Raw genomic sequence first — 24839 nt, forward strand, 5'->3', positions numbered from 1 at the left:
CCTCCCTCGCCTCGCCTCCCTCCGTCCCGTCCCTCCTTCCTCCTTCCTCCTCCCTGCCTGCCTCCCTCCGTCCCGTCCCTCCTTCCCTGCCCCCTCCCCCCTCTCGCCCTCATGGTCTTCTTCAGGTTTCCGCCAGGCCAAAAACATCCGAACTGCTCTCGACGGCGAGCTCTTCTTCTTCAACTCCGCGTTCGGACTCAAGGCCACCATGCCGGGTGACCTCGATGTAAGATGACTCTTTCTCCCTCTCCTCTTCTCCTTCTCCTCTCCTTCACCCTGGGGCTGCTCCTCCTCTCCTCCACTCTTCTGGTGCTGGTGTTGAAGCCGCAGCAGGAAATCGTCATGGACAATTTTGATCCCTTCCTGCCCAATGAGCCGCGAGGATACGTCATCATCGAGGGCTACGAGCTCGAGTGCGGCCTTGAGTCGGGGATCGTGAGAGTGGTGACGATAAACTACATCCTCCCTCCTTCCTGCTACTGTCTGCCCTGTTCCTCCTCTATCTTCCACCTTCTTCTCCCCTTCCCTCCCCATCGCTCTCCTCCTGCCTCCCCCACTCTCCTCCTGCCTCCTGCCTTCTCCATTGCCTTTTGCCTTCCCCTCTCCTCGCATCCCACTGCTGCTCCCTCTCCCCTTCTCTCGTCAATCCTCCATCTCCTTCACGCTCCTCCTCCCTCTTCTCCGATTCCTTCCCCTCCTTGCCCTCCTGACGAGCTTCAGATCGGCTACGAGAACGTCGAGGGAGCCGCATACTTCCCGGAGGATCGAGCGGATCAGCAGGGCGGGATGATCTTCAAGGAGAAGAAATCGGACAAGATTGAGGACATAGTCGAGTGGTTGTAGGAGTCGACCCAGAGATAGAGCAAGTGCTGTAACCCTGGTGAAGGAGAGGAGAGGAGAGGAGAGGAGGGAGGAGCGGTGGGAGGAGAGAGAGGAGAGGCGAGCATGAGCAAGTGTAGGTAAAGGTGAACACCCTTCACTGCACGATAAGACGTTTTTCTTCAACACACGAGCATGCGATCAGTTACCATCGCACGGCACATGTAAGTACTCGCCATCTTTCGATACTTTCTGAAACCTCGACATAAATAATAAGCACAAGACGAAGCGGAGGAGACAGCACGTGACGGAGCAGGTCAGATCACGAACCCCTCCAGCTCCTTGGCTGTCTCCAGGACCTTCTCGGACTGTCGAAGCTCTTCCTCTAGAGAGCTCAGCTTCTTCTTCGTTTCCGCTGCTTCCTTCGACGCTTTGGACGACTGTGCGTTCGCATCCTCGTTCCTCTGCTTCGCCTTCTTTGCCAGGCCTTCTCGCTCTTTCGCCAGCGTCTGCGCCTTGTTCGCGACGTCTCTCGCCTCCTTCGCTGCTTTCTCGAGCTCCTTCGCTCGCTCCTCTGCTGCCTTCGCCTCCATGGCCGAGATGTCGTGAAGCTTCTGCGTCTCCTCCATCTCCTTCTTTGCCACCTCCGCCTCCTTGTTCAAGTTCTTCTCCTGCGCCTCCAGCTCCGCGTGCGACTTCTTCATCTCAGCCACCTGCTTCTGCAGCTCCGGGATAGACTCCATCACCCGAAACTTCTTCGACCATGCGCTCACCAACGACTTGAACTTCTCCCCGTCCTCTGAGGTGACCAGACTCTTCGACACTGGAGCCAGGGCAGGGTCTGCAATGTCAACCTTAGAGTCGTACGTCACTCGGTAGATCTTCTCATCTGCATCGAAGAGCACTCCTTCGATCGGACAGTCGCTCACAAACTTCCCTTGAAAGCACCGCCCGTCCGGCCATAGCCATCTCCCCTGTCCGGTAATCTCGTCATCTTTCCATTCCCCCTCGTAGATACGTCCGTTGCTCCATGTGTTCAGCCCCCTCCCCTCCTTTTTGTCGTCCTTCCATTCACCCTCGTAAGTTCCTCCCCACTTCTCCTCCATCTTCCCCCGTCCGTTCTTCTTGTCCCCCTTCCAGCTCCCGGTATACACCCCTCCCCAGGAATACTCTTGAGTACCATCGCCATCCCTCTTGCCATTCTTAAGATCGCCTGTGTACTTGCCGTCGGAAAAGTGCTTTTCCTTCATCGCCCTGCCAGGACATGTCAGAGAGCCTCTTTACAGGATCAAAATCCATGACTTGACAGCGAATCCGTCCCTTCAAAAAACACAGCCCTAGGATCTTGATACTAGGATACAACCATTTCACACACATGGAGTTACAAATCATGATCAAGATTGCTGGAGGCTCGTCACAGCAAGGTATTCCTATGGCAACTCAACATTGCATGACACCTTTGGACTGACAAGCAGGAGGGTTGAGCGACTGAGAAAACACTAGCAACGTCGTACAACAAAGGCGGGAATCGGCAATGAGTTACATGCTACCAATCAATCCAAGTTTCTCATTCACTCCTCTTGCTCCCTCCTCTCCTCCCTCCCTCCCTCCCTCCCTCCCTCTCTCCTCTCCTCTCCTCCTTGCGACTCTCTGGCCACCATTTGCAGCTGCCCCTCGGGTTGAACGGCGGGAACATAAAACTGCTCTCGTGTCACCGGTAACGTGAATTGTAACGTCTAATAACTGTTATGTAACTCTCATAACTGCCGGATGGCTGGTTAAGTAAATGATTTTACGGTAGATTAACTAAAACTTAGTACCCTGTATTTGTTACTTCTCAAGCACCCCACCCCCTTTTCAGGACTTCCACCACCCCACCACAAACAGCTCAGCCATGGCCGCTCGATGCCTGCTTGCCATGATGGCGGCAACCGGCGCCTACGCCTTCATGGCCCCACCCTCCTCCTCCCCTGGACTCCTAGCTAATCCTAGAGCTCCCTCGACACCAGTACCCTCCAGCCTGCGCGGATTCCGAAGAAACGCAGCTGGTGGGCTCAGGATGGGAGGTTCCAATGTACCGCGTGTGCCATATAAAGCGCCGGGGGATCAAGTCTACCAGGCAAGTGCTTGTTGGGACGAGGAGAGAGATACAGCGAGGAAAGAGATACACGGAGGGGGGATGAGGGAGGGAGTGAGGGAGGGGATGAAGCAGGTGACGGTGAAGGGAGGGTGGGATGGAGGGGATAGGGTGAGGGGGCGAAGAGGAGGCAAGGAGGGGGCGAGGTTGCCGATAGAAGATTGAGAACAGCGCATTGAAAGCTTTCAATACCGAGCTCACCATTCTTAGAGTTTAGAGGTCTACCAGCTCTGAAATTGTTGTCTCCTCTAGTTCATGGATATCTGGAATCGCATGTACAGAGAGCGCATTCTATATATCGGACAAGATCTCGACGATGAGTTCGCCAACCAGGTTGGCTTTCTCTGGCATGCAGAGTCAAAGTTGTGATTCTGGGATTAGATGATTGCGGTTTTGCTCTGGCTGAACAACGAGGATGCTACCCAAGGAGTGCAGATGTACTTCAACTGTCCTGGCGGAGAGGTAGTCAGCCTTGCTGGGAATCTGCAGTATTTACACTCAGCGATGATTGTATGCGACAGGTCCGTGCTGGACTTGCAGTTTATGACACCATGAACAACATGGACTTTGACGTCACGACCCTCAACCTGGGGATCGCAGCCTCCATCAGGAAAGTTACCACGCAATTTGTATGTACGTCTTGACAGTTCTTCCCTCAGTGCCTTCCTCTGCGGTGCCGGAAAGAAGGGACAGCGAATGGCCTTGCCTAACGCTCGCTTCCTCCTTCAGAATCCCAAGCTTGAGGATATGGGACTCTCCCAGGTAAGGGATAGTGGTGGAACCGTGGAGGTGTTTGTCTTCGACATTTGAGGGCCGACAGGTGTTGTATGGACAAGCATCTGACGTATCGATCGAGGCGACCGAGATTCTACGAATGCGTGAGAAGGTGTTCAAGGTGTGTTCGAATCATGGATGAGAATAGGAATCGTACATTGTATTGTAACTTCAGCCCTACAGGGACTTTCAAGATTTACTGGCCGGAAATACGAGGATATTCGAAATGACCTGACCCGCGATCTCTACCTGACTGCTCCTGAGGCCGTAGAATATGGATTGATTGACAAGGTTGTCTTCGTTGAGGGCTAACAGTCAAAGCCTAATTTCCCTTTGCCAGGTTCTCCTGCCCCTGAAGCGTACGGAGCAGGAAATCAAGAAGTACATCGGAGAAGATAACAGAAACTTTGGAAGGATCTAAAGAGTATTGCGAGGTCATCGGGTGTTCTTTGACATGCTTGGAAAAGCGTAAACAGCTATTGCGCGTGTGGAACCTGCTGAAATTAAATTTTCAAAGTAAGTGCGCAAGCGTTCTTACAACTGTTCCACATGGTTAAGGAGAGAAACACGTTGAAAGATCTAGTGCCAAATGTCTTGGAAGAAAGCATGGTCGTACTCAGATGTGGTAACTCGATAGCTCATTCACAGTAACTTTATTGATCAACCAACCAAAAATGACCCAAACTTTTCACTAGACTCCTTTTAAGAAATACATGAGGTTTACATGACGGTGTCAGGGCGCTTGGCCTCCCACTCCTTCACCTTGGGGTGGTTGGCAACAGCCTCAACCACAGCCTTCATCTTGGGGCACTTCTCCTGCAAACACATAAAAGTAACCACTTCGTTGTTCTAAGGCAGATGAATATTACCCAAGCAGCCTTGTTGGCAGCCTTGTCGTCAAAGAAGAAGATGGCAAGGTAGTAGATTCCAATGTCAGCAAGAGAGAGCTTGCTTCCAACAGCGCATCCATCCTTCTTGGAGGTCAAGGCAAGCGACTTCTCGAGCTTTCCGTACCACTGCGATAATGTCACCATAACAAACTTGAAGCGTGTGGAACAAGCTTACAGTGGGGAGATCAGTGGAAAACCACTTCTCGATGGCCTCCTTCTTGGCGGCCTCGTCGGTGATGCTCCTGGGCTTCTGGTAGGCATCGACGATGTCCTTAACGTGCTCGAAGGCGGCGTCAACCTGGGCAGCCTCGATGTCGTTGTCACCCATGAAACCGTACTTGCGGGCAACATATCTGGCGATGGGGCGGGACTGACCAATGACTTGTCCATCGATCTCGAGGAGGGGGATGCGGCCCATGTTCATGTCGAAGACACCCTTGGCCTGGTCAGCGTCGAACTCAGGGCGCTTGAAGCCATTAGCCACATCGATCGGGTAGCGGTTATCCTCGTACTCGACTCCAGCGATGTGGAGCATGTAGCGAGTGTGCTCGGCGAGACCTCTAAGGTTGAAGTAGGTAAGCTTGATCGTCATGGCGGACTGTCGTAAGCTCTTCGGGGAGATCCTCTGGATTATATAGCAGGGGGAGGGGAGGATGGTACCGGTACTTCACATGGGAATCTGAGGGGTACAATTGTGTTTTACCAAAGTGTTTATAAGGTATAAGGCCAGCATTTTAGGGGGATGCCAGTCTCCCCAGGGCGGTGGGTCAATAGCAAACGGTGGGTGGTTTCAGGTATAAATAGGGGTGGGGTACTTCCAACAATGGTCAAGCACGTAAAGACTGGGGGTGGGGTAACCTTTGCCAGCGCAACCAAGTCCTTACTACCGGTCATTTTACCCGAGAGGAATAAGATATGAAAGGGGTGGGGTGGGGGCCAAGGAAGAGTCGCAACTATCATTGCAAAACGGCATTCAATCACCTTCACCAGTAATAATAATTCTCTCACTTCAGAGACCGTCCGGTCCGAGCCCCGGGAGTCCGGCGGACTGCCAGGGTCGCCCGGCCCGGCCCGTTCCGAAGAGTACCCGTGGCAGCGGCCGGGCCGCAGGTGACGGTGCCCGGCGCCCGGGACTGTCAGTTTTGCTGATGAAGGCTTTGACTCAGGCAACTTTGAGTAAAGACGGTTCTGGGAATCTCACTGCTCTCGGAGCGGCTCCCGGCGGAGTCCCGGCCCGGGCCCGGAGGCTCAGTGACCGTCAGCCGTACCGTGACTACGGTACCCAGTGTACAGTCACACCGTGGTATCGGCCCGGCAAACGGGGCCGGGTGCGCCGGTAAGTTCCGGGTGGGTTATGAGGGTTATGCAATCTGTCCTTTGGGATGCGATGATGGCTTGTGTTGAATAGCGCTTCCTCTAACTATGAAGTCCTTCGCTCACGCTATCCTCTCCTCCTCTCCTCCTCTCCTCCTCTCCTCCTCTCCTCCTCTCCTCCTCTCCTCCTCTCCTCCTCCCCTCGTCCTCCTCTCATCCTCTCCTCTCCTCCTCATTTCATCCTCCTCCTTTTCTGCCTCCTCTCCTCCTCTCATCCCTATCACCTACCCCTGTTCCCTTGTCTCTCTTGGTCTCTTGGCTTCTTTTCCTTCCTCACCCTCATTCTCCTCTCACTTCCCTCGCCTTCCCCTCGACCTCAACTCCAACAACTTATTCAACCCACTTCCCTTCTCCACTTCACTATACCTATCCATCCCCTCATCCCCTGCTGTATTTCACCCTTTCCTCCCTTTATCTCGTTCCCGTTCCTCTTCCAAACATTCCTCCCTTCTCCACATTGCTTCCTAACCAATCACCTTCCGCCTCCCCTTCTCTCACCCCATCGTCTATTCTATCTTTTGTTGCTCTAGCCTAGACGTGCTCGCTTCTTCATTCACCGTCCACTCTACGTTGTTTGGAACTTCCTTGCCTTCCTTGCACTTCTTCTTGTGTTTTACCACACATTTTGTCATTGCAAGGTTGAGAAAGTATTTGTCTTGTTTACTTTCCCTCATATTGCTCTGGACATCAATGTCTTAATTTTGCCCTGATTATCTGCTCTGTTACCTACACTCTTCTGTGGCTTTGCGCTCCCTGAGCAATTTGCACAGGATGATGGTTTTGACTTGTCTCTGTTAGGTCCAGAGAGATGACGGGGAAGTAAAGCTGATCGAAGAGACATGTCATCGCAGCCCGAGCCTGAGTTGACCAGCCGCCAGTATCAACGCAAGGTGGCCGCTGAATTCACCGGCTCCCTCCTGTTTCAGTTCCTTGCCGGAGTTGCCGCCTTGTCCAGCGTCAAATATGGCCTAGCTGCTGCTGCGCTTGGTATTGGCTTCAGCTACATGGTCATATCGTTTGCGCTGCGCGGCATCAGTGTTGGGCATCTGAACCCCGCTGTGACTGTTTCCCTCCTCGTTACACAACCCAAGGGGTACAACATTGACTGGGTTCTGTGCTGCATGTACATCACAGCACAGATCATCGGCTCCATCATCGGCATGTTCATGGTGGTTTTCCTCATCCCGATGGACACCCCGCCCTGCAACAATCCTGACGGCTGCAACCCTGTCGATCCTCTTGTCTACTACAGCCTCTTCATGGCTCGTGGGACCCTGACTGGCTCGCACGGCCTCTCTGGTGAGTGGAAGCCTGCTTGCCCCTTGTATCTGCAGTTAATGCGCAATGGCAGTGTTCCTCATGGAGTTCTTCTGTACCTCGGCTCTGGTCTGGGTGTTCTACGGAACTTCTGTTGATCCCCATGGCAAGGTGAGTTACAATCTCGGAGGAGGATCGAGATGTGACAAGTTGGTTCGATAGGCGCACAACCTAGCTCCTCTTGCAATCGGTTTTGCCATGATAGTCGGTGTCTTTGCAGAAGGACCTGGGACTGGAGGTAAGGAGAACCCTACGTGACGGAGAGAACGTGCCCAACTGAACCTTTTCTTCGTCAGCGAGCATGAGCCCAGCGAGATCTTTGGCTCCTGCCGTTGTTAAGGGGAGCTATGAGTATCTCTTTGCTCCCTTGGCGGCCACCCTGCTAGGTGCAGTAGGTTCCGTCGCACTGCATAGCAGCTGACTTGAGCTTTCAGCTGGCATCGTGACGGGGTTGGTGTACAATTATTTATTCTTATTCGACGAGCACGTTCCCGATCTGTAAGTGACTTCTCCTCCTCCTCTTCGCGTCCTCTTACAAGCTCTGATCTCCTTCTGTGCCCCTCAGATACCACATCACTGCTGCGCCAGGACAGCACGATGCCGAGGGCTATCAGAGCAAAATCAAGGGCGGTGACGGCTACTCAAGACTGTAGCTCCTCAACTTGCCTTCTCGCCACATGCATGAACAAACTTCTCTCACACACTCAGTGTAAACCTTAAACATGGTACGTAAAATCACAAAACCGCGTCCATCGTTGCAGTGGCAAGCACAGTTAGAACTTGTCCTCTTTCGATCGCTCTTCAAGCATTTTCCGTTTCCTCTCAGCATCGGCTTCATATGGCGACGGAATTTCCGAGAACCCGCGAGTATCGTGTTCTAACTGCATGTACAACATCGCAGCGATGGGAACAAAACCAGCTAAGAGCAAGGCTGGGGCAGCGAAGACCATGATTCGAGGAAGTCTCAAAACTTATCGAGGTACCTGCGGGCATCGTATCACTTTCCTCCACCCATTGGCTCACCATCAGCAACGAGTGCGCGGCAGCAAACACAGAAGGAGCATGGAGATAGAAATCAGAGCAAGAAGAACAAGCTGGATGTAGCAAACAGTGAAAGGAAGTTTTCTAACTCTAGCACTCTACAAACCCATGCTGACCCCGGCCTCTTGCTTCCGCAACCTCTGACTCTTTTCACACTCTCATCTGTGTGAGCATATCCATAACCTGTTCTGATCATCAACCCGATCAATGTTTCATATCATGCCATGCTATCCGTCTCGTCTCCCTCGCCCCCTCTCATATCCGCCTCTTCTACAGCCAGCATCTTCAAGTGTCACCATGTAACCGTCTAGTAACGAACGTTATATCTTCTACTGTATAATTATGTATATCGTTATACAAATATTAATCAAGCGCAATGCCCTCCCTTGCTCTAGCAGGGAGCTTGCTTGCTGTGGTATGTGCGGGGGCGTTCGCCATGCCGGCTCGTCCATACCGTGAGCTCCGAGTGGGTCAACGAGACAGACACCATGCTACCTCGATGGATGGCAACAACTCCCGCTGGTTCTCGCAGCGGGTAGACCATTTCTCCGACAGCCCGGAAACTTGGATGCAACGGTACTTTGTGAACGAGACGTTCTTCCGCATGGGATCCGGTCCTGTCTTCCTCTGCGTAGGAGGAGAAGGGCCACCCATGACGGAGCAGGTGGTTGTAACAGGGGAGAACCATTGCGCTCTTATGGTCCACCTGGCGAGAATTCATGGCGCGCTCATCTTGGCGTTGGAACATCGTTACTATGGCGAGTCGCATCCACGGAAAGACTTGTCCGTTGAAAACATGAGGTTTCTTTCGAGCAGACAAGCTTTAGAAGACATCGCTTCTTTTCATTCGCACATCAGGAGCGCATTTGCGATCTCGTCCAAGCAACGATGGATCACGTTCGGAGGAAGTTACCCAGGAATGCTAGCGGCATGGAGCCATGCGAAATTCCCACATCTCTTTCATGCCGCGGTGTCCTCCTCGGCGCCTGTTCAGGCCATACTCAACATGAAAGGCTACAACAACGTCGTTGCGAGTGACTTTGCCGACGAGACGCTGGGAGGATCCATGCTGTGCTTGAACACCATCAAAGGGGCCTTTGCGCAGGTAGGAGAATATCTGTTGAGCTACGAGGGCAGGAGGTATCTCAAGACAAGATTCTCCGTCTGCGGAGGGGACGATGTTCTAGAAGACATCAAGAATCGAGCATTGTTCGCAGAAACGCTGAGCGACCCGCTCATCCCTCAGTCCAACGACCCCAGTTGCACCTCCCCCCTCTGCGACATCAGGCGGCAATGTAAGTTCCTGACGGATCAGAGCCTTGGGAAGCCGCTGGACAGGCTCGTTGCGATGATGGACAGCGTGCGAGACGGTTCTTGCCTTGACACAGACTATCAGATGATGCTTGCTGGGTTGCAAGATATAAAGATCAGCGAGGACAGGACTGACAGAACGTGGTTCTATCAGACCTGCACTGAGTTCGGGTTCTATCAGACATGCGATCCCGACTCTCGCTGCCCCTTCGTGTCAAGTCCTCACCTGAACAACGTGTACTTCTCCACGGACATGTGCAAGGTTGTCTTCAACATGAGCTTCGAAAAGACCGCTGAGTTCGTCCGAGAGTCCAACAATGAGTACGGGGGGCTGAATCTCCAGTCTTACAACATCATCTTCGTCAATGGCGGAGCGGACCCATGGAAGTCTCAGTCCATGCTCCACCCGTCGAACGCCTACGTGCAGACTGTCATGGTCAAGGGGGCGTCGCACCATTTCTGGACCCATCCTGAACTCCCTACGGACTCAACTGAGGTGAGGGTTTGTGAGAAAGCTTCCGCTCCTTATCAAGGTTTTCATTCTTATCTCGCAGGTGAAGCATGCTCGCCGAATTATCGCACAGTTCGTCCGTGATGTCCTTGCGCAGAAGGCCTCCCACTCCGAAAGATCCCGGGCAGCGGACGTCCTGACATAGCAAGCATGATCAATTGTAGCATACACAAACTCTTGAGAGGATCCTGTACAGTAAAGCAGCTCGTGCTCTTGTCGTTATTGCGCTACTTTGCATTCTTCTCCTCTCCTCCCTCTTCTCATCCGCGAGTCTTAACTCCCCTTCTTCTCCATTCGCGCCATTGCGTCCAATCAAATGGATTTAGGGGTTATCCTGCAAGTGCAGGGGGTAGGGGGTACTATGTTTTGTTATGAGAACCCGCCTAATTGTAGTAGAAAGTAGGGGTTACAGATTTTTAGGAAGGGTTACAAGTCGGTGGGGTAAGGTACGTAGGAGGGGGTTCTGAGAATGGCCGACTGGATGCTCTATGTGCGGAGAGGACTAACGATGCAGCCGAGGAGGAGACGAGGCAGAGGAAGAGGAGAGGGATATGCAGAGATCATGGAGGAAGACAGGGAGAGATCGAGAGGGAAGGGCGGGAGGGAAGGAGAGGAAGAGGAGGAATACATGACCAGGTGGAGGAGGTGGTGACGGAACAAGAGTGAAGGTTAGGACCGCGCAGAGAGCGTGAGCTCAGTCAGGGAGTGACCGAAGAGCAGGAAAGAGAAGGCAGAGAGAGAGTGGCAGAGAAGCAATGGCAGAGCGCTTCTTGGACTCATGTAGCTTCTAACCTTGACGTCTACAGCCCCCCCATGGCTGGCTGGAAACACTCGATCATCTTGCTCCTGGCCCTGGCTGTCAGCGACGGGTTCTACTCTCCTGCTCCATTGCGTTATCACAGACACGAAGCAAGTGCTCCTGCTCTCTGCCAACAGGTTGTGGAGGGGAGGGGAGGGGAGGGGAGGGGAGGGGAGGAGGGAGGAGACGAGGAACCTGACGCCGTCCTCTAATCCTCAGAGATGCCTCCGCCGTCCCCGTGTGCTGAACCTGCGGATGAAGGTAAGCTCCCCCATGTGCTCAAGGAGCACAGTGAGGCTTGAGGCTCAGATGAACCCGGAGGACGAGGATGCGCTCCCAGGAGATGAAGGGATGAGCATGCTGAACCCGGTCGCGTGCTGCCCTGCTCCCTTCCTTGCTGCTCCTGAGACGCGACAGGTCGAGAAGGAGTTCATGGAGAACTGGAACGAGCTCATGTACTCGGAGCTGAGGATGCGAAATGCGGTAGCGCTCTTGTTGGCAGCATGCCGCGCCTGGGTGATGAAGTGCGTGAAGGTCACCGGGGAGGCTGGGATTGCGGATAGAATCATGCCGGACGCGTCGATGGAGCCTCGAGATGTGATCGCGACGGTGATGGGGATGATGGGGATGAGAGCAATGGTGGTGGTGCCACCGACTAGCAGGAGGAGCGAGGGGGCGAGGGGGCGAGGGGGCGAGGGAGGGAAGAGGAGGGGGAGGAGGAGGAGCAACAGCAGCAAGCTACATGAACAGCAAGAATGTCTTCGATTGATGTTCTTGTCCTCCTGCAGGTTGTCAACGCGCTTATGATCAATGATGTTCCTTCGGTGGACAACGGATGCGCCATTGCGATCCGTTTCAGCAGCAGCAGCAACCCCCTTGGCAAGCTCACAGCAACGGATTTGTCTCGTTTTTTCCGATCGACGGGGTTCAACGTGAGAGATACTTTCTCACCCTCTCATTTACGTTCCGCCAAGATGTACTTGTCGAGTGTTGAACTCAGTGCTGACGGATGCCTTGGGCAGATTCTCGTGTCGTATCCCGACGAGTTCATCTTCGCAGGGGAAGCGTTCATTCAGACTTGTGGGGAAATTTCATACGCATTGCAGGTAGGAAGGTAGGAAGGGGAGGGGGGGGTGAGGTGTTGAAAAAGGAAAGGAGTGGGAGTGGCGGAAGGAGAGGAGAGGGAGAAGCGGGAGGAGGGGGAGGACGGGGAGGGGAGGGAGTGCTAGTTGTGAAACCTGTGCTGTCTGACAGGATGTTGAGATTTCGAACTCCATGACCAACTCAACGGTTACACTTCGGTTTTTATTGGTCCGAGAATCGGAGAGCCTCTCATGGCTCATTGAGTCCCTTTCCTTAAGACCCGAATAATCTTCCTTCCAAAAGTTTCGCACAAGTTAAAGAAACACTCGCAAACAGAGCTCAGGCGCATGGCCGAAGTTAGTGTGAACGTTCGAGATATCTAACTAGAAGCGCATCGCGCCTCTCACGCCTGACTCAAGACGATGGGTTTGGGAATGTCAACTTTCTGCAACATCCACGAGCCTCGCTGGTAATCGCTCGAGAGCACTTTGGAGTTGAAGACCTCCTGCTCGTCACAGATTTCAGTTCCATGATCACATCATTTCTTGTTATTCTTATTGGACCTGCTCTTGCGACGATTCGCTTTCCTTCAGTCTCCTCTGATGGAAAACCCTCGGGATCAAGCACTTGGCACTGACAGTTGGAAAACTCCCCAGGCCGGCCACAACGCCAGAGGGCGTGAGCTAGTGGCAGTCAAAGGACAAACAGAAGAAATAGACTGCATCATGGGTCGCACCTGGACAGCTTTTCCTCCAGGAGCAATGTAGATCGTCGATTTGATAATGTCCAACGTCTCCATCCGCTCCTCCATCGCCATGAGGCGATTCTCCTGCTCAGCCGTCAAACATCATCACGTCATCTGAGCCATCGCGTCGCAACCTGCAGTCTGACAGCCGCAAGCATAGACTTCAACTTCTTGTTCTGGTGTACGTTAAACTTCCCCGACAAGCACTTGACGAACTTGTACCTTGGTTTTGCCGTCCTTGACGGCCGAGACCTTCTTGTTGAGTTCTTCAACCTTTGCTCGCTGTTTCACCAATTCTTGCTCCTGAGGACGGCAAGGAAGTCAGGACCCTTCCAGATCATCATCGCCTCCATCACCTTCTCCATGATCTCCCGATAAATCTCGTTGCGAAGGAAAACTCCATCGATCTCCACAAGGAACGAAGTGCTCTTCAGATCCTCGTCCTTGGACACGCCATAGAACTTGTTGGCCGGCACAGAGGTTATCGTGTGCTTGTCCTCCACCTCATTCTTGTTCCAATCCAATGATCGAGCGGCGCTGGACAGGCTTCGCCCTCGTGCTATTTGAGGGGTCTCAGGAACTTTCTCGGGGGACTGCTTACATAACCCTCAGCGCTCTTCCTCGCACGTCGTTCACGTACCTTTGAGCTGGATGGATTCGAAGTTCTGCCTCTCTTGCTGATCCCCTGGGAAGAAGACGTGTCCTCCTGCGAGCGTTTCGATCCTCGATTGAAAAGCAACCGCGGGGTAATGAAGGCCCCGCCGACATTCGGAGACAAGGAGTCCGAGTCGGCCGGTGTTGAGGAAGGGAACGTGCGAGAGCGATATCTTCTCTGGCGCATCGCATCCGTACGCTCCTTGCCTGCTCAGCCAATCATTCAGAACAACCCCACCCATGGCAGGACTGGCACCTGCTCCAGAAGTCATGGGCGTACCCCGGGTGAGGGTTGATGGGGCAGGTGTTTCAGGTGTGTGAACCTCTTCATCCTGGATCACTTGCTGTGTTCTTGCCCTGGTTGTCCTCCCCTCTCTCACGCTAGCACGCGCCCCCTCCTCCTTGCTTCCTGTACCCTTGCCGCGCATAGCACTGCCTGTTGGGACTTTCCTTTTTCGGCAAGTCGGGTTACGTGACGCCGGGTAGCCCGGCTGTACCGACTCGCGGCGCCTGGCTCCAGTAACTGATCCGCCGATGGCCCGGCGTGATAGGCCCACGCCCGGCCCTTCACGAGTCACTGCCGGGATCTCATATGACCGCCGCCGGACCGTGACGGTCGCTGCCAGCGGTCCGATAACTTGGCATGATGGCCCCCGCATCGGGCCGCGCCGGGCCCGGCCCGGGCTGATGGATTGATGGAACGTATGCCAGCCGTGCCAGTCAGATAGCGCCGAGTTAACAAAAACTCTCCTGTAAACCAAGACGACTTACGTGGCAGGCGGCAATGTAGTACATGTGACGAAGAGGAGGCCTTCCTAGCCGTCTTGCTAAGGTCCCCTCATGTCTGGATGCTTGGGTTTCACTTCCTAGCATACAGTCTATCTCTCATGTGCTCCTCAATTCTGGTTTCGTGTGCATTAAACTCGGTCTTGAGCAAAAACTGTCTTGTTGAGATTAAGGTCGATGTGATATCTGCGTGACTTTGGACTAGTACAAGTCTAACAAACTTGTATTCCGTCATGGATTGTGACGGAGCACTGGCAACTTAGTTGCCACTGCCGTTAGACTTGTACTGTGCCAAAGTTGAATTGCTCAAGCACAAAAACAGAATTGAGGAGCACATGAGAGATAGACTAGTATGCCAGTGCTAGGATACCAGTGACTTGAACCCAAGCATCCAGACAAGCCTCCGAGGGAAAACCCCCGGCTGCATCGTCCCACTATCATACTACATGGCCGCCTTGTTCGGAGTCACGCCGTAACGATCGGGCATCGTCTTGGAGAGTTTGTTAACTCGGGACTACAGCCTGGGACTCGGAGTTTTGTTACTACAAGAGAGTTTTGCCAGTTGCTATCTGACTGGCACGGTTGGCATCATCGGCGATCCATCCGAACTGCGGCCGGCAAGTTCAACGGTTGCCAGTTTATGAAGTCACTCACGGTAGGGTACTGAAAGTGAACTTGAAGCGCGCGATCATCGGATCATACTAGCCTATCTCTGAACAAAAATCTAACTTGAGACTTACTTGACTTGGGCTCTATATTACCGTACCGCGGCGGCTTCTGGCAGTCTGGCAGCCCGCCGGGCCCGCCCGTAATCACGGTACCGTAGTACGGTAGTGGTAGTACCGTGGGCCGGATGTATGGCCGGGCAGTCCGATCATCCGGCGGGCCGGGCCCAGTGCCGATCCGTCGGATCCGATCGGACCGGGCCCCGCCCGCCGGGGCCGGCCCGGCGGTCTGCTGATCAGATAATCGGCCGGCGGCGTGACCGTCAGCTGCCGGGCCGCCCCTGGGAGGCCCGCCAGCCGCTCACGGTTGCCAACTCCGACTTTAGATGCCATCGGATGGCCCGGCGGCCCGGGCCCCGCCGCGCCCGCGCATCCCGGCCCGACGGTTGGGTGCCCGGCCAGTCACGGTGTGACCTCGCGCCGCCGGCCGGGGCCGGAGACATCAGGCGGCAAAGCGGGGACGAGGGGCACTGATGGGGGAGGGGTTCCAGTAAAAGGTTGATAGAGAGTCGTAGAGGGAGGCATTGAGGCAGTCATTTGAGGGGGGATGAGAAATGCTCCCAAGAGGGGTAGGGGTAGTCCTCCTAACGTCTCTCTCACCTCCCAAAGAAGGGGAGGGGTGTCATCATGTACCCTCAGTTTGCGCGAAATAATCGTATAAAAAGTTGGGTAGGGTACTGTTTTGTATGTCTTGGGGTCCCTGATAAGATAAGGCAAGGGGGTGGGGTGAACCTGGTCTTTGAGGTAGTCATGGGGAGACGTAGGAAAAAGAGTAAAAAGAACCAAAAAAACTTTTAAAAAAGACACGGCTAGATCGATAGGGGTAGTTTCATGGTGTAGTAAGGGGTACTCTTGAGCCATGGTCGAAAAGGAGTGTTTTAATTGTTGACCAAAAAAAAAAGGAGTCTTTCGCAATGCCGGCTCTGCTCCAGTTCTTGAAATTTGAATATAAACTTTCAAAATTTCAAGTAAAATTTCTCCATTACTTATCTTTTTGCTCGGACAGTCACCTACGCCCCGTCGATTGTATCAGTGCGGTAAGGGTCCGGCCCTATACTGCAGGTACCACTGATTTGGGTGGGGGTTGTTCCTTCCGGTCTATGAGGGGGTAGGGTAGTCTTGCAGTTCCTTGCCAGGGGGGTTCTCCATCAGATCGGGGATCGAACTCGCAAACGGTGGGATCTCCCGGTAGTAACTGGCAATCCTGGGGTCGTTGTTAGGTTCATTAAGTTCGAGTGGGGGTAGGGTCATTGTGGCAGAGCTCGTGACCAGGGGTGGGTTGGGGTGGACTTTTGGAGGGCCCCTGACGTCCCAACAGCCTGGAGACAACCAGGGTGTACGGCATGTTGATAGGACCGGTGGTTGGACACGGGTGCTTTAATTATAGGGGCTGTGACCAAGAACGGGTGGGGTGCCACGGGGGTAGTAACGGATGGGGTAAAAGGTGGGTGGGTAGTGGGGCGAGGGGATGTAGAGGAGACGCTGGCGCCTTGTTTTTCCAGCCATCTCCCTCCTCTCCCAATCGCTCTTTCCTCGGAAGACCCCCCACGGACCTCTCCCCTCGCAGGTTCCAAGGCTCTCCCTCCTCCTCCCCTCCCTTGATAGCGAGCTCCAACTCCTTCAACTTGAGTTGTTCAACAGAAAGTATGCGTGTAGCTCTCGCCCTCTTGGCGATCCTGTCCGCCACGGTGGATGCAAGGAAATGTGATGTGTGCTGGTTGACATCCCTGCAATGTACCCCGCCCACAGGCACTCCATCCGCTGGAAAGCCAATTGCAACCACGAACTGCAACTTCGGATACAGTGATGGGTCCTTCTCAAAAGATGATACCGACAACGGTTTGGAGCCTCTCAGCTACCAGGTCGCAATGTACACCGGCTGCGGCAAGGGTGCCACCGACCCTGCCTATTGCAATGCGACTTCGAGCGCGATGAAAGCGAAGATGGTCTTTGGAAGTGATGGAAGCAGTCTCAGTTATGCTGCTACCATTCCATACATCGACCATAGCAAGGGTGTTCGCCTCTTCTCCCTTGCGGCTGTTGGCAGCGACATTCAGATGGTTGAGCTGAGCTTTCCCAGACCTGACTCTAAGACCAACAAGCTCTCTTCATGGAAAGGAAAGGATGTCACTGACTCCAACAAGGTCCTCATACCCTCCACTGAGCCACTTGCTGCCATCCAGGCTGGAAGCTTGTCCACCTGGTGCACATTCCTCGGAGCAAGCGGAAACTGGTTGATCGAGAGCAGGGTGGAGATTAACATCCAGGCGACTGTGCTCTACCGCTATGCTGTTGGTCAGATCCCTAAAATCACTGCCACATATGCCATGCCTGACAAGAAGACCCTCTACGTGGCAAACGACAAGTACTTGTTCATGTTTGTTTCCGATCATGCCAAGGATCTCACGTCCGGGCATCTCTATGTTGCTAAGATGGGCTCCAAGGACGTGAAGTGGCTCGACATGGGCAAAACCAATGCTACTGCCGTCAAGGATGAGATGAAGAAGGGCCTGAAATTCGATGACTACAAGTCCTCGGGCAAGATCAAGGCTGGTATGGAGGGAGTTGCTTCCAGGTTGTTCCCCGAAGATTATGCAAGCATGCTTGGCGCCACCGAAATGAGCGGAATCACTGGTTTGACTTACAACATGGACGACAAGGGCGCCACTGGCAAGGAGGCTGCTCTCGGTGCATTCTTTGTGTCGTTTGCTGGAAGCATGAAGAGCTCGGCCTTTGGAGGTACTGATCAGACTTGCGGTACCATCTACAAGTTCGACGTTGGATCTCTCACCACCTGCGATCTCTCTGGAGCCAAGTGCACTTCTGATGAGAAGAAGAAGGCCAAGGCCGTCTGCTCTCTCGGTCTCAAGACCTTCGAGCCGGACTTTGTCGCTGGTGGCTCTTGCAAGAAGATCCAGGACCCGATCTACATCAACTTCGCCTCCTACCACAACATGCTCTTCGTCGCCGACTCCAAGTCCAAGGTCTGGGCCGTCGACTTCAGTGGAAACGGCATCTCGCAGGAGCCTGTCCTCATCTTCGAGGCTGTAGGAAACATTGCCGGAATCACCTGGCTCAGCAACCTCGTTGGAGATGGCCGCTCCTATCTGTCAATCAACGTCGGAGATGCTAAGACCGGAAACAGCTACATTGGCTACCTCGGTCCGTTCACTCTCAAGGGATACATGTCTGGATCCTACGACGTGCTTCACAACATCGGCTGCCCCATCCGCGGCAAAGATGACTACTTGTACGAAGCTACCAAGTATGTCGACCCTGTAGTGCAGTAATGCTGGCAAGTCTTTTGTATGTAATTTTCAAGATCTGTTTGTGAGAGACTTGAAAAATGTTTGTTTGTTGAATATATTTCGTTATTCTCAACTTCTCCATTCAATCTTCAACCGCGCTCAATATTTGAGTTGCTTTTGCTAGTTTGCCTCACAATCCAAACACGATATCAGCGCACGAATATACAATCATCTCACATGATTGAGTGAAGTATGTGCCTTGTCCTCTGGCAGCTTCTCCTTCACTGTCATCTGGGATACCTGCTGCCGATCTCATTCCTCGTTTTCCATCTTTCTTGACTCTTTCCCACCATGTGAATGTAGCTTCACACTTGTGTCAATATGTCAGTCACGTGCTGTGCTGATAACTCCCGTCTCCTCCTCGACTACCTCGCGATCGCCTTACATGACTTGCGAGGAGTAGTTGGAGAGTTGAAGCCGGAGAGATTCAGGACCGGGCAGTGGCATACTTGGTCGTGCTTTCCTACGAGCAATCCTTATGAAAGGAAGCATTAAGAAGGAACGGGAAGCAGGGGACAGAGAAAAGGTGGAACAGAGGAGCGAGTAGGAAGAGAATACTCATGGGGGGGGGGCTGCGAGGAGGGAATGTAGACAGTGGCAGTGTCGAAATCGACAATCCATGGAGACGAGAAGAGCGAGATGCTGATGGCAAGAAGTAGTTGTGATGGGGGAGGTTGAGCAGAGGTGGTGGAGGAGAGGCAGGGATAAGAGGACAACAAGAGGATGAGGAGGATGAGGTAGCAAGAGGAGACAGAGGACGGGAAGACAGCATCGAAAGGAAGGGAGGAGGGGATAGCACTTTGACTTGACTTGTTGTTTCTTGTACATCTCCAGTTTCCTACAAAATCATTACCCCTACCCCCTATTTCATGGTCTAATCAACGGGTGCTGTTACATCCCACATAAAAGCTCACCGTCCTCCTTTCGCGCCTGTTCCTCATCTGGTTATCTTGCCTCCTGCCTCTGCTTCCTCCCTATCCTATCCTCTTGCCTGCCTTCCCTTCCGCTCTCAACCCTCCCTCCTCTCCTCTTGTTGCTTCTCCCTTGCTTGCTTCGGTACCCTCTTCCTTTCATCTCCTTGCTCGCTCGTTCGTTCAAGTCTCGTCTCTCGTCTCCTTGCGGTCTGCCGTTCTCTGTCATCCTCCTCTGGTCTTCTGCTCTCTTCTTCATTCCTCCCTCTCCTTCATGCACACGAAGCCATGATCGTTCAACGTGTAGTATGCATGGGTTGAATCCAAGGACATGGCTCTTGCCGTGAGAGTGAAGATCTTCGTCTCTGCTCAGAACTGCGAAGAAGATGCCCTGTTTGAGATGGATCCTGCCAGCACCATCGCAGCTCTGACCGCCAACGTTGCTTCTCGGTTCCCTTCGCTCAAATGTGCTGCGCTCCTCAAGGTTTCCTCCCCGTCCTCCTCGATCCTTGACGCACGGAACTGACCCTTCTCAACAGGACGGGAAGAAATGCGCACAAGGCGACTCCATCGGAGCAAGCATGCAGTCAGGCAACAACTACTTCGTAGCCTTCATGAAAGAGAGGAAGGGCAGGAGCATGGAGCAGGCGGGAGGTTCGGAGGGATCGGGCTGGGGAGGAGGAGATTCCGTGAGCCCAGAGACCCTCTTGAGAGCTGCGGCGCTGGCGGCAGACAGCATGCATGGCAGGCAGAAACGAAAGGCTGAAGAGAGGAGGAGCCTGTCGATAGCGGATCGCTTCGACGCGGAGGCATGGCAGGAAGGAAGCAGCGGGCTCCCGTTGCCCTGCGTCAAGATCCTGCATGCGTTTCGGGTTCTGAACCAGCTCTACGAGCTCATCCGATCGAACCACCTGGAGGCGATGACGGTGGAGAGAGTCTGCTCGCACGGGGAGGCTACAGGAGGGATTCTCAACAAGAAGACTCTGCAGCAGATGCTCTTCCTCTGCCCCGACATGTTCGTGGTCCGCAGTCCGATCGACTCCTCGTCCAAGAAGGAAGAGCTCGCTACGGTGGAGCTGCTGGTTCCTCGAGGCCTCAGAGGTGAGGATGGGGTCGGGGAGGGAGAAGGGATGGAGGGAGACGGGAGGAAGAGCTTCAAGAGGAGCGGAAGGAACAAACGATCGCTCTCTGCCCAGCTTCGAGACTCCACGATCCGACTGGAGGAGATGGAGCGAGTGCTGCAAGACTACGTGCGGAGGTTCAAGGAGGAGGGGAGGCCTCTAGAGGACGTTCCTCAAGCCTCCATCCTCGCCGCCGATGCGCGGGCAGGGCATGTGGACATGAAGGACCTGAGCGGCCACCTCCAATGCTCCTCCTCTGCCGAGTTCGAGGTGGACTCGTTCCTCGACCACCTCCGATCTCTCAACGAGACTGCTGCGGGCTGCATCCTACACGTCCACGACGTCCCCGAGAGGAGCAGCCGGCATGCGGCATGCAAGCACGTGCTGCAGAGGAAGCTCAACGAGATGATCGAGTCAGTTGGAATCTCCTCCTCCTCCCTCTACAGCCATCAGGCCGAGGCCGTGGATGCTGCGCTGGATGGGATGAACGTCATTGTCACGACAGCTACGGCATCAGGCAAGTCCCTCTGCTTCAACCTCCCCGTCCTCGAGTCTGTCCTCGACCCCCTCGGGGTAGGACGAGACTCCGTCACTCCTGCTCGCGCTCTCTTCCTCTACCCCACCAAGGCCCTCGCTCAGGATCAGCTCCGTGCTCTCCGCAAGCTCACTTCTCTCTGGCTGAGCCCCAGCAAGATCGCCGTGCTCGATGGCGACACTCCCATGAAGGACCGGGCGAGTATCGTGCGGGAGGCCAGCATCGTCCTCACCAACCCTGACATGCTTCACGTCACCATCCTCCCCGGACACAAGCGGCACGTCCCCCTCCTCTCCTGCCTGCGCTACATCGTCCTCGACGAGGCTCACATGTACCATGGTGCCTTCGGCATGCATGTCGCCATGGTCATCCGGCGCCTGAGGAGGATCTGCTCTCACTACCGCTCCTCTCCTCAGTTCCTGTGCTGCTCCGCCACCATAGCCTCCCCTGCCTCCCTCCTCTCTCAGCTCACAGGACTGCCTGCTGACTCCTTCCATGTTGTCTCCGAGGACGGGTCTCCCTGCGGACCGAAGCGCTTTGTGCTCTGGAACCCTCCTGTGCGAGCTGGGGAGCTGAGTAGGGAGGCAGACAAGACGCCATGGCGGATCCGGTCGGTGGAGAGCAACGATGAGATGGGGAAGGGGGGGGGAAGAGGCATGATAGGAGGAGGAGAGATTCTAGGGGGAGGGAGAGGAAGCGGAGAAGGAGGAATGATGGGAGGAGGGACAAGCGAGCATGGTAAGAGTCCCCACGAGATCGGCAGGCTGTGGGAGGAGTTTGCCAAGGACGAGCTGGAGCCCAGGAGAGTCAGCTCCATCGGGGAGGTCGCGAACCTCTTTGCCGAGCTCGTGCGACATGGTCTGCGGACCATCGCCTTCTGCACCACGAGGAAGCTCTCGGAGCTCGTCCTGCAGTACGCGCAGGAGGCGCTGCAGGCAGCAGGGCAGCAGCATCTGTGCGAGACGGTCATGTCCTATAGAGGGGGGTACACGCCCGAGCAGAGGAGGGAGATCGAGCAGCTGCTCTTCAGCGACCGGCTCCGCGGGGTTGCTGCCACCAACGCGCTCGAGCTCGGGGTGGACGTGGGGAGCATGGACGCGACGCTGCACTTGGGGTTCCAAAGGAGCATCGCGTCCCTGTGGCAGCAGGCGGGAAGGGCTGGGAGGAGGAGGAAAACCTCTCTGTCCATCTACATTGCATGGGACTCTCCCATCGACCAGTTCTTCCTCCGCCACCCCCAGCAGCTCTTCTCCCTCCCTCTCGAGCCTGCCCTGCTCAACCTCGCCAACCCTGACATCCTGCAGCCTCACCTGCTCTGTGCGGCCTCTGAGCTGCCGCTGAAGAGGGAGGAGGACGAGGCTCTCTTTGCGGAGCTGCCGGCTGTCTACCGGGACAACGTGCTCCAGCTAATCGAAAAGGGAAACCGCAAGATAGGATGCTTGCAGCCAGTGTTGGGGGGGGGGGGAGGAGGAGGAGAGGAAAGTGCCATGCTCGAGGAGTGTAATTTCTGCGGGGCTCCCAAGCCCTCCAAGGAAGTGAGCTTGCGCTGTATTGATGAGCATCGATGGAAGATATTGGTGAGGGGAGGGAGGAGGGAGGAAGAGGAGGAGAAGGACAGATCATGCAGAAGTGTAAGAGATGGAGGGAGGGAGAGAGGGAGGAGAGGAGGAGAGGAGGAGAGGAGGAGAGGAGGAGAGGAGGAGTGTGGTCAAGGAAAACAGGTTTGTTTGTGAAGAATGACTCTGCTCTAGATTCGTCTGCCCAACAGCGAGAGGATGGTGGTAGAGGAGGTTGAGGAATGGATGGCCTTCTATCAGGTAAGAGGGGGGGAGGGAGCGAGACACACAAACAGCAAGTTGAAGACAAGAAGAACGGGCGGGAGCAAGAGAGCGAGAGAGGAGGAGGGAGAGCAGGAGCAGGAGCAGGAGGCTGAGCACAACAAAAGGAAGAGCAACAGGTGGAGCAGGAGCAACAGCAGCAGATCAGGAGCAGGCAGCAGGAGCAGGCCACAGGCCAGCAGGCAGCAGGCAGCAGGCAGCAGGTAGCAAGCCAGCAGGCAGCAGGCAGCAGGCAGCAGGCAGCAGGCAGCAGGCCAGCAGGCCAGCAGGGAGCAGGCCAGCAGGAGGCTCCTAATGCAGGAAGCAGATCTATGAAGGAGCCACGTACATGAACAACGGAAAGACTTTCATCATCCGCGTGTTGGACTTTGAGAAGCGAGAGGCAGAGGCGCATGGGCCCGTCAAGCTCGACTACTACACCTCAGGTCCCCTGCTCCCTGCTCCCTGCTCCCTGCTCCCTGCTCCCTGCTCCCTGCTCCCCGCTCCCTGCTCCCTGCTCCCCGCTCCCTGCTCCCTGCTCTCGGCTCCCTGCTCCCTGCTCCCTGCTCCCTGCTCCCTGCTCCCTGCTCCCCGCTCTGCTCTATGCTCCCTGCTCTTCTTTCTTGCTCTTGTTTCTTCCCTCCTCTTCATTTCTTTCCTTCCCTTCTCCCTCCTTCTCTCATGCTCACCTTGCGTCAGTTCGCGACTTGTCAAACCTCGAGACGGCTGCTCCCCTTCTTGCTTATCCTCCACTGCAGCTCAAGAAAGTCGACGAAGCTCTGAGAGAGAAGAAAGAGAGGTTCTCTTCCTCTCCCTTCCCCTCTTCTCTCCTCGTCCTCTCCCCTCTCCTCCTGCTCTCCTCTCCCTCTCCCTCTCCTCCCTGTCGCTCTTCCTCTCCCTCTCCTCCCTGTCGCTCATCCTCTGCTCCCCTCATTCTCTTGCTCTCGCTTCCTTCTCCTTCTCCTCTTCTTACGCACCATCCTCTTCCATCCTTTCCTCCTCTTTCGTTCTTTCTTGTCTTTTCTCCGTCTCGTCCCTCTTCTCCCCCTCCTCACTTCTTGTTTCCTCGTCCTGCTGCTGCTGCTGCTGCTGCTGCTGCTGCTGCTGCTGCTGCTGCTGCTGCTGCTGCTGCTGCTGCTGCTGCTGCTGCTGCTGCTGCTGCTGCTGCTGCTGCTGCTGCTGCTGCTGCTGCTCCTCCTCCTCCTCCTCCTCCTCCTCCTCGTCGTCGTCTCAGTCTGATCCATCAGCAGAAAGCTTCTCATCGCTCCTCCTCACTACGGGCCGGCGACCGTCATCAAGTCCTTCCTTGGATACACAAAGTTGAAGCGAATCAGCGGCAAGTTCCTCGACAGTGTCGACCTGCAGATGCCGCAGGTGATAGCGGAGACGATGGGAGGGGAGAGAACGAGGAGGGAGGGTGAGGAGGACGATGATGATGGCCATGATTGAGATGATGATAGTTGATGGAGATGGAGATGGAGATGGAGATGGAGATGGAGATGGAGATGGAGATGGAGATGGAGATGGAGATGGAGATGGAGATGGAGATGGAGATGGAGATGGAGTTTGTGGTGTTGGAGATGATGCGAAGAACACGATGCGACATTCGGGATGACGGATAGAGCGCGAGCAGGTATGGATGAAGACTTTTGCTGCATGGATCGCAGTTCCCGAGGAGGTTCAGCAGATGGTCAAGCGCTCTGCTCGAGGCTCCGCCATGCCGTGGGAAGAACATCTCCGAGGAGGACTCCATGCCGCCAGTCATGCGCTTATGTACTTCCTTCTCTTCCTTATCCTCCTCGTCCTCCTCCTCGACCTGCTCCTCCTCCTCCTTGTGCTCCGTCGCAGCGTCTTCTCTGCCACTTACCTTCCGAATTCTCCTCTCCTTTGTCCCCTTTTTCCCACTCTCTGCCGCTCTCCTTCCCTCCCCTCTCTCTTCTCGCTCCTCCCCTCTCTCTTCTCGCTCCTCCTCGTGTCCTCCTTGACTTGTTCCGCAGCAACGTTCTCCCTCTCTTCGCTCGCTGCAGCGCCAACGATGCCGTCACCCTCTGCGACTATCCTGCCGCCACTCGCTTCCGTCCCCGCAGCATCGTCATCGCCGATCGTTGCAAGGGAGGGAACGGACTGTCCTTACAGGTGCTCCTCCTCCTCCTCGGCGTCCTCCTCCTCCTCCTCCACCAC

The 24839-nt window shown here is 54.8% G+C and overlaps 10 protein-coding genes across 10 annotated transcripts in view; 7 read left to right on the plus strand and 3 right to left on the minus strand.

Moving 5' to 3' along the window:
• Positions 1–235, plus strand: part of GUITHDRAFT_160229 (hypothetical protein) — a gene marked incomplete at its 3' end in the record, with an annotated part of 6447 nt that extends 6212 nt beyond the window's left edge. The window contains exon 18 of the mRNA XM_005821570.1: positions 137–235. Coding sequence (XP_005821627.1) covers positions 137–235 — 99 coding nt within the window. The remainder of the gene's footprint in view (positions 1–136) is intronic.
• A 1504-nt stretch (positions 236–1739) lies between these two features.
• On the minus strand, positions 1740–2069 carry GUITHDRAFT_80409 (hypothetical protein; the record flags this gene model as incomplete). The annotated part of the gene is made up of 1 exon (XM_005821571.1): positions 1740–2069. A coding segment is annotated over one exon (330 nt), but the record flags the coding sequence as incomplete, so codon positions are not given.
• A 662-nt stretch (positions 2070–2731) lies between these two features.
• On the plus strand, positions 2732–4251 carry GUITHDRAFT_155685 (hypothetical protein). The gene is made up of 8 exons (XM_005821572.1): positions 2732–2938; positions 3209–3289; positions 3338–3418; positions 3478–3565; positions 3615–3718; positions 3777–3851; positions 3914–4021; positions 4071–4251. The coding sequence occupies exons 1-8, from the start codon at positions 2741–2743 to the stop codon at positions 4149–4151; spliced, it is 816 nt and encodes a 271-aa protein (XP_005821629.1). The 5' UTR covers positions 2732–2740; the 3' UTR covers positions 4152–4251.
• Positions 4252–4417: 166 nt separating this feature from the next.
• GUITHDRAFT_155686 (hypothetical protein) lies at positions 4418–5263 on the minus strand. Its single transcript, XM_005821573.1, has 3 exons — positions 4796–5263; positions 4600–4746; positions 4418–4546 (listed from the first exon to the last, which is right to left on the minus strand). Exons 1-3 carry the CDS (start codon positions 5210–5212, stop codon positions 4451–4453), a joined length of 660 nt encoding a protein of 219 aa, XP_005821630.1. The 5' UTR covers positions 5213–5263; the 3' UTR covers positions 4418–4450.
• A 1527-nt stretch (positions 5264–6790) lies between these two features.
• On the plus strand, positions 6791–8235 carry GUITHDRAFT_166158 (hypothetical protein). Its single transcript, XM_005821574.1, has 6 exons — positions 6791–7293; positions 7346–7422; positions 7474–7549; positions 7608–7697; positions 7746–7809; positions 7877–8235. Exons 1-6 carry the CDS (start codon positions 6834–6836, stop codon positions 7962–7964), a joined length of 855 nt encoding a protein of 284 aa, XP_005821631.1. The 5' UTR covers positions 6791–6833; the 3' UTR covers positions 7965–8235.
• Positions 8236–8788: 553 nt separating this feature from the next.
• GUITHDRAFT_158798 (hypothetical protein) lies at positions 8789–10319 on the plus strand (the record flags this gene model as incomplete). The annotated part of the gene is made up of 2 exons (XM_005821575.1): positions 8789–10159; positions 10218–10319. The coding sequence occupies 2 exons, from the start codon at positions 8789–8791 to the stop codon at positions 10317–10319; spliced, it is 1473 nt and encodes a 490-aa protein (XP_005821632.1).
• A 659-nt stretch (positions 10320–10978) lies between these two features.
• Positions 10979–12392, plus strand: GUITHDRAFT_166159 (hypothetical protein). Its single transcript, XM_005821576.1, has 8 exons — positions 10979–11110; positions 11193–11234; positions 11283–11342; positions 11391–11456; positions 11508–11582; positions 11762–11905; positions 11996–12079; positions 12228–12392. The coding sequence occupies exons 1-8, from the start codon at positions 10988–10990 to the stop codon at positions 12342–12344; spliced, it is 711 nt and encodes a 236-aa protein (XP_005821633.1). The 5' UTR covers positions 10979–10987; the 3' UTR covers positions 12345–12392.
• A 283-nt stretch (positions 12393–12675) lies between these two features.
• GUITHDRAFT_147076 (hypothetical protein) lies at positions 12676–14114 on the minus strand (the record flags this gene model as incomplete). Its single annotated transcript, XM_005821577.1, has 5 exons — positions 12676–12885; positions 13024–13104; positions 13158–13397; positions 13442–13662; positions 13712–14114. 5 exons carry the CDS (start codon positions 14112–14114, stop codon positions 12676–12678), a joined length of 1155 nt encoding a protein of 384 aa, XP_005821634.1.
• Positions 14115–16612: 2498 nt separating this feature from the next.
• GUITHDRAFT_166161 (hypothetical protein) lies at positions 16613–18345 on the plus strand (the record flags this gene model as incomplete). The annotated part of the gene is made up of 1 exon (XM_005821578.1): positions 16613–18345. One exon carries the CDS (start codon positions 16613–16615, stop codon positions 18254–18256), a length of 1644 nt encoding a protein of 547 aa, XP_005821635.1. The 3' UTR covers positions 18257–18345.
• A 2366-nt stretch (positions 18346–20711) lies between these two features.
• GUITHDRAFT_80398 (hypothetical protein) lies at positions 20712–23064 on the plus strand (the record flags this gene model as incomplete). The annotated part of the gene is made up of 3 exons (XM_005821579.1): positions 20712–21398; positions 21627–22472; positions 22987–23064. Coding segments are annotated over 3 exons (1611 nt in total), but the record flags the coding sequence as incomplete, so codon positions are not given.
• Between the last annotated feature and the right edge of the window lie 1775 nt (positions 23065–24839).

This window comes from Guillardia theta (genome assembly GCF_000315625.1).
Source record: "Guillardia theta CCMP2712 unplaced genomic scaffold GUITHscaffold_141, whole genome shotgun sequence".
In the NCBI taxonomy this organism is placed as follows: domain Eukaryota; class Cryptophyceae; order Pyrenomonadales; family Geminigeraceae; genus Guillardia; species Guillardia theta.